General features: G+C 34.3%; 1 protein-coding gene across 3 annotated transcripts; it reads right to left on the minus strand.

Moving 5' to 3' along the window:
* Nucleotides 1–37: 37 nt before the first annotated feature.
* On the minus strand, nucleotides 38–3,026 carry LOC131645199 (protein FAR1-RELATED SEQUENCE 11). 3 transcript variants are annotated; one of them, XM_058915865.1, is made up of 4 exons: nucleotides 2,865–3,026; nucleotides 1,579–2,608; nucleotides 1,017–1,460; nucleotides 38–925 (listed from the first exon to the last, which is right to left on the minus strand). In XM_058915865.1, the coding sequence occupies exons 2-4, from the start codon at nucleotides 2,569–2,571 to the stop codon at nucleotides 290–292; spliced, it is 2,073 nt and encodes a 690-aa protein (XP_058771848.1). In that variant the 5' UTR covers nucleotides 2,572–2,608; nucleotides 2,865–3,026; the 3' UTR covers nucleotides 38–289. The 3 variants fall into 3 exon arrangements, with proteins under 3 accessions (XP_058771848.1, XP_058771849.1, XP_058771850.1); XM_058915866.1 differs by having other exon boundaries at nucleotides 1,579–2,654; XM_058915867.1 differs by having other exon boundaries at nucleotides 38–907; nucleotides 2,865–3,024.
* Between the last annotated feature and the right edge of the window lie 4,009 nt (nucleotides 3,027–7,035).

Here is a 7,035-nt window from a genome sequence, read left to right on the forward strand (position 1 = left end):
CTCCTCTAACTATTGACCATGGCAGAAAGACTACAAATAATACAAGTACACATATGAATAATGAACAAATTTCCTATACATTTTGTACAGAACATAATCCTTGTGACAGAATGCAATTTGGCGTTTGCCATTCTAAGAAATTCTACCAAAAGAATAATTTGAAACGACGCCCCACCTTGAGGAAGGGGGCGCTGATATATCACACGACAAAATCCAATTACCATACTCTTTCACAAACATTTTACAGTACCTCTCCCACTCATTGAATCATAAATTGCCAGAGCATTCATCATAGATTCCTATTAATGGTAGAAATATCTCTGGCACATTGTAATGAAATGGGTTGCTCTCTAATGCGAGACAGAAGAATGGAAACTTGTTCTGTAGCAACATCTAATCGTTCTTTAGACTTGGCAGATTCTGTAATTAGAGATGAAACCATATTCTGGAATAGCTTAACTCTTTCGGCATGATCACTGGATGCATGTTGAAGAAGCTTTGAAGAAGGCACGCTGATACGACGCCATCGGATGGGAAGATATGTATCCGGGATCTGAAAGCAATTTCCTGTTGAAAGAACTCTCAGAGAGTGCCTACACAAAATTCCAGAAAATTCAAACTGGTGACAGCTGCAGCTAATAATTCCTTCTTGAGAGGACCAATAAACTTTGCGACCTCCTTCAACTTTTGTGTGATGTCTCACAAGAAACCCGTCCTCCACTGAAAAAGACGCATAATGTGCGGCCAACACAAGTTGTTCTTGAAGCTTTGAAAAGGCAAAAGGAGTGAGGACTGTAGCAGCGTGCGATTCCATGGGAGCTCCTGTTTTGAGGCAAACATTTTGTAGATTCTGCTGCATGGTTTGTTGTTCTCCAGTTTGATCTTTAAAATCCACAGCAACAGCTACCTGGTTGTGCAAATCAAACTCAAGTTTACAGAAACATAAAGATTTAATATCTCCAAGAAGTAGGATACAATTTAGCAATATTAAAACATTAGACAGAAAGATATAATACCTGTTCAACAAAGTGAGCAAGTCGTGTCTGTGCGCTTAAAAACCGTTGAATGAAGGCATTAATTGACTTTGACTGACCAGTTGTAGTCATTCCCGCAAGAAAATGGCTTCTTAAATATGGCAATGCCCAAAGTGAGCGCGAGCTATATAAATTAAGCATGTGCCGATTGGAATGCAGCCCAAAAGAACAGACCATTTCCCTCCAGCCTAGTTCAAAATCATCAACTGATTCAAGATTATAAAGTCTATAAAATTCAGCCTTCCACTCATTGTAGCGTTCCCCTAGAACAGCATTGAACCAAGATGGAAACTTTGCTACTATCATCCATATACAGAAAGCATGTTTTGTTATCGGCATTTCTGCAGATAGCGCTTCTTTGAGACACATGTTTTGGTCAGTTAATATAGTCTGTGGAGCCTTCCCATTCATAAAACCTAAGAATGCCTAAAAAAAACAACAAAAACCAGACTGGTATTATTTCAGAAAAGAAAACAAGAGGCCAAAACACAATTTGAATCAAAAACCAAATGATGCAAACAATAATAAGTTTTTCACTAACTACCTTTATTGCCCACGAAAATGACCTGACAGTTTCATCTCGCAGTAGCACACAGCCAAAGAAGCAGGGCATTCCATAATTATTTATTCCAACCCATATCCCCAACGGCATGTCAAATGCAGTCAGACGATGTGTTGTATCAAATACCACAGCATCCCCAAAGATATCATACAATTGGATCGAAGAGGCATACGACCATGCAATATTTTCTAATCGGTTATTTGCATCAAGTGTATACTCAAATTTAAAATTAGGATCTTTCTCCTTAATATTTTTGCACATTCTCAACAAATCCAGACTCTCTTCTTCCGGATCTAATTTTCTAAACGACTGAAGTAAATTCCTCACGTCCTTTTCAGTAAAAGGCAAATATCCAGGCTCCACGCACTTCTCAAGCTCCATAAGCCTCATCATTTGATGAACAGAAATCCCAGTTTTGGCAAACATAAGGATCCGGTTCTTGTCAGCATCCGATATAGTTCTATACGCAGGAAGGAACCGAACCTGATTAGGTTCCAAAAGTTCATGATTATGATGATTCGCAAAACCAGTGACCCGCCACTCCGGAGGTCCAAACTCCGTCGTTTTACTTATCCTCATATAAGCCTGACAACCACACCGAGAAGACTTCCTATTCCTTTGAGGCTTACTCTCGGTGGACGATTTAGCAGGAGTATTACCAGCACGATGACAAACAAAGTACCGTCTAGTAAGTCCTTTCCCAACGCCGTCTTTTCCCTCTGTCCTATGACGCCTAATAGAGAAACCACACCTCTTGGCGAAATGACTATAGAATTCATAAGCCGAATCATGAGTCGGAAACCTGAGACCAATATACGGAATGTCGTCGTCGTTAGTTGGTTCCAAAGAGAGTCTGGTTTCAGCAGGTGCCAGTGACTGTGACTCCTCAGTGCTGCTTGTATCGCCTAACGACAACGAGTGTTGGTCCGACGGATCGTCGTAAACAACCAACATGGATCCAGCCTCTTCAGACATTATATGTTTTTTTTTCCAGTAACAACCTTAATGTATCCTATGAACAATAATTCAGTAAGGAAACAAAGTGAAAAAACAATTATCTGCAACAAAGTAAACAAGTATATGATGTAAATATACATAAAGCACATTATTTTTTTTCAGTGGAAAAGATGAAACGTGAAATTGCGGAATCAAAGTGAAGTTAGAATTTTGTATAATTATGTAAAAGCATTCATAAACAAGAAGAAAAAACGTAAGAATGAGTAAGGAAATGAAGGAAGAAACGATAAATTGGGAAGAAAAAATGGTACCTTGGAGTGAATGGGAAGCAAAATGTGGAGGGAAACCCTAACAGCATCCACGCTCGGAGACGAAGGACAAAATGATCTATTGGGTTTTAGTTTCGTCGTTAAACGCAGCGTTTTGTTTTACGAAATAATACTAATCTATGTACGAGCATTCCAATAATCGACTTCTCATTTTACTAGTGAACCAAACACTCGTTTGTTGTTTTGTTTTATGAAATTAATTGATTAATAATAGAATTTAAGCTTGAATAGTTTTTTTTTTATAAACAAATTTGTATTAATTTAGAGTAACGGGCCATTCTAACCCAAATACAAAAAAAAATGTACAATCCAAACTTACAATATTTTTCTATTTTTCAATATTTTTTCAATATGGACATATATTTATTGCATTACTGATGCATGCATATTAGGTCTGTCTATCCGGCTACACCCAATACTAAGTTAAAAAAATACAATAGAAAACTTTTTAGATATGCCTATTCAAAAATACTATTTTTCATTAAAAAAATAGAGTTTATTCAAATATGCATCTCCGAAATTAAGTATAATAGAGATAACTTGCTCGTTTGCATTCAATTTTATGAAAAATGAATGCGTTGGAGATGTATCTTCGAAAATTGAGGACAATTTTTTTAATTTCGCTGAAGATTTGGGGGAAAGTATAAAAGATGGCAAAAGAAATTGCCTTAAATGAATTACATATCTTTAGATTGGGTTTCTCATGAGTTAGGCCCAAGTCCAAATTAGAAGACAAGATACTATTTTTGAATTATTTATTTTGGAAATTTCTTCACGAACCCCAGCGGTAAAAATCCCTGTTGGAAATTCAAAAATACCCTTCGGAGATGCATCTTTAAAAAAATTGGGATTTTGATTAATTCGGAGATGCATCTCCGAAAACATAAAAAAAAATTGAAATTTTGATTAATTCGGATATGCATATCCGAAAAAACCCCGAAAAAGGGTCAGAGATTTTTTCGGATATGCATATCCGAATTAATCAAAATCTCAAAAAATTAAATTTTTTTGGATATTGATTAATTTAAATATCATAAAATTGATATAATTTATAAGTTATGAATAATAATAAAATGATCATTATACAGTTGATATTTCTTTTCTAATTTCAATTATAAATTTAAAAAAAACTCATAAAAATTTAATCATTTTTTGATAAATTTCATATTAATAATTACTAAAATTATAACTATTACAATATAATTATTATTATATAAAAATAAATATATTAATAATTATTCAACAAAAAATTAAAATAAAATTAAAAGAGATCAAGTAAGAATAAAATTATTTACTATTTTATTCTTATTTTAACATAAATTTCGAATTACATTAGTTTTTCAAATAATTTTTTAATGTATCATAAAAAAATAGTAAATAAGGTGTTAATTTAAATATTTATTAGGCTAATATTATTATTATATCTTGATTATAATGATATATATATATATATATATATATATAATATTTTAATTAATACAGTTAATTATACTGTTAATTGTATTGATTCACCTTGATTTTAATTATTGAATTTTTTCGAATATGCATATCCGGAACATTCTAATACCAAAATTTTGAATATTTCAGATATGAAACTCCGAATACATCCTCTTTCAAAAAAAAAAAAATTGATTTCGGAAATGAATATCCGAAAACATATTTTTTTTTATGTTTTCGGAAGTCCACTTTCGAAATCAATTTTAAAAAAAGAAAAAAAGATTTCGGAGATATATTTTCGAAATATATAAACATTTTGATATTTTCGTCGCGGATGTCAAAAAAAAATTGGGGGTCCATAAATAAATTTCCTAATTTTTTATTGCATGATCGTGCTCCACTCCATGTGGAGAGTGATTTGATTAGTATGCTTTGCTGCTTAGTTATTTTGAGACTCAACCATTTTGAGGCCACGATCTACGTGACAACCCATATTGCCTTGTAATTCAAGGTGCTCCAACAATTAAATGTATTTATTTCCTACAATTTTAATCTAACAATCCATATATTTTGACTTTGTGACTTTGATTTGGTTTATAGATCCGAAATATTACTGCACACGTGATTACTTGAGTGCAAGGTTATCTCAACTAAAAATTAACATGTCAAGTGCAAATACAACATTCTTCTGTGTCCATTATATGGTTCAGCAAATAATTCCATTCATAATTCAAGGTCAACAATATTTATAATTATTCAATTATCACTCAAATCACATGTCGATTTATTTTTTGATTAATAATATAATAAAATATCTAATCTAATATGAAGATGACATGCTTTAGCACATATATAAAGAAAAATATATCAAAGAATATTTTGAAAAAGTAAAGTTCTTTCAATTTTTTTCGAAAGATTTGTCTTTAACTGCACCTAACAAAAAACATCGGTTAGAAATGATAAGTTATCTTTTTATAATTTTTTTTAGCTCACATCAATAAAAAATCTATTTAATAATGGTTTTTAAAAATAAATTTATAGTGTTATATTTGTGATGTCTTAAAGTAGAGTGCCTTCGTTCAAAAGCGGTATTGTCTAGGCGGTGATTTTAGGATTTGTCTTTGAACTGATGACGTGTGTAATGTCGTTAGTCGAAGGAGAAAGAGTCCACCACTACTCCCTAAATGTTAGGTGGTCGATAATTTATCCTTATTATGAGGAAGCAGCTGCCGCCCCATAGACTACGTTTGGATATCATGAAATGAACGGAGTAGAATGGAGCGGGCTGAGTGGGATGGAGCTGAACGAAACGAAGATGTCATTCCATTACTTGAAAATTTTAGGACGGAACAAGGTAAGTTGTTTATTCCGTCTAAATCGGAGAGGAAACAATATGGTGGTAAACGATGGAATGGAATGGAATCCATACCACTTCATTCCGCTTCGCTCCATTCGTTCTTAAATTATTTAACTTTCATAATAGACATTTTAGAAATGTTGTTTTTACGATCAATGACCATTTTTTGAGGTCTTGGTGGCTGAGCTTCGGCATTGATGAAGCTGTAAAGTTGCATGTCGTATTGGAGATGCATTTCCGGTTTTGTTCAACATTTCATCAAAAATCGGAAATGCATCTTCAGTTTTATCTTGTTTGCATTTTTCATTTGTGTTGAGCTTGATTCTTATTATTAATGTTTGTTTCGGTATTCTACAGTAGTAATGGATGATGAGAGAGCTTCTAGGCTGAGACTTGGCAGACTTGCACACTACGCTTCTATGCGTAGAGAAATTAGTCAAGCATCCCAGACTCCTGCAACTGGACAGGTTGTGCCAGATGTTTATACATTCCAAGCTAAGCGTATTTCTACACTTACTACATTTTCCTTCTGTAGCAGGAGAGGTTCTCAAGTTCACTCCCCGTCCCGTCCTCCCGTAGACGCACATCGTCACCTAGTGTGTTTGAGGCAGGAGAGACATCTAACTTCCATCCAACATCGGATGTCACACAACCATATGCACGGGAAGATGAGAGATATGAATGCCTTATTTGATGATTTTGAAAATCATCTTGTGCCAGATGAGGCCCGGAGCACCGTAGCACCAAACAACTAGAGTTACGCTGACGGTTATATCATTTGGTTCTTCAAGATGTCCCATCCATACCTTACATAGGATGCTCCAGGAAATCCACTGAGGCCAGCTCATCAGGAGATTCTAGAGGAGGAGCAGGCTAGGGACGATCATGCCACTGACGTGTTGCCTCGGTGTCGTCGTGTCATGGAGATCGCACAAGCGGGTATTAATGGAGGATTGTTTCCTGATGGGTTAGATAGAGGTGTACTAGATGCCATCATGGCAGAGGCTTAGGGGACTCTGCTATACAGAGGCAGCGGAGGAATGTCGTGAGGGTGACAGACCAACTCATAATTTGCCATACTCGGTAAATTTCGTATATCTTAATGTTTATTGACTTTTTAAATTATATTATGTGTATTGACTTTTTGAATTATATTTGGATATCATTTTGGTTAACTTATGTTAGAAATGTATTCAAAATTTACTGCTTACAATTTGGTTAATTTTATGACTTACAACATTTGTATTTGCGGTTAGAAATGTATCTGTGGCAAAATCGAAATTATATTACCAATTCTAAAATAGATATGCATCTTTGGTACTAATTAAAACCTGATAAAAAAAAGTGCGTCCCGAAAAT

Source organism: Vicia villosa, linkage group LG1 (genome assembly GCF_029867415.1).
Source record: "Vicia villosa cultivar HV-30 ecotype Madison, WI linkage group LG1, Vvil1.0, whole genome shotgun sequence".
Taxonomy (NCBI): Eukaryota; Viridiplantae; Streptophyta; class Magnoliopsida; order Fabales; family Fabaceae; genus Vicia; species Vicia villosa.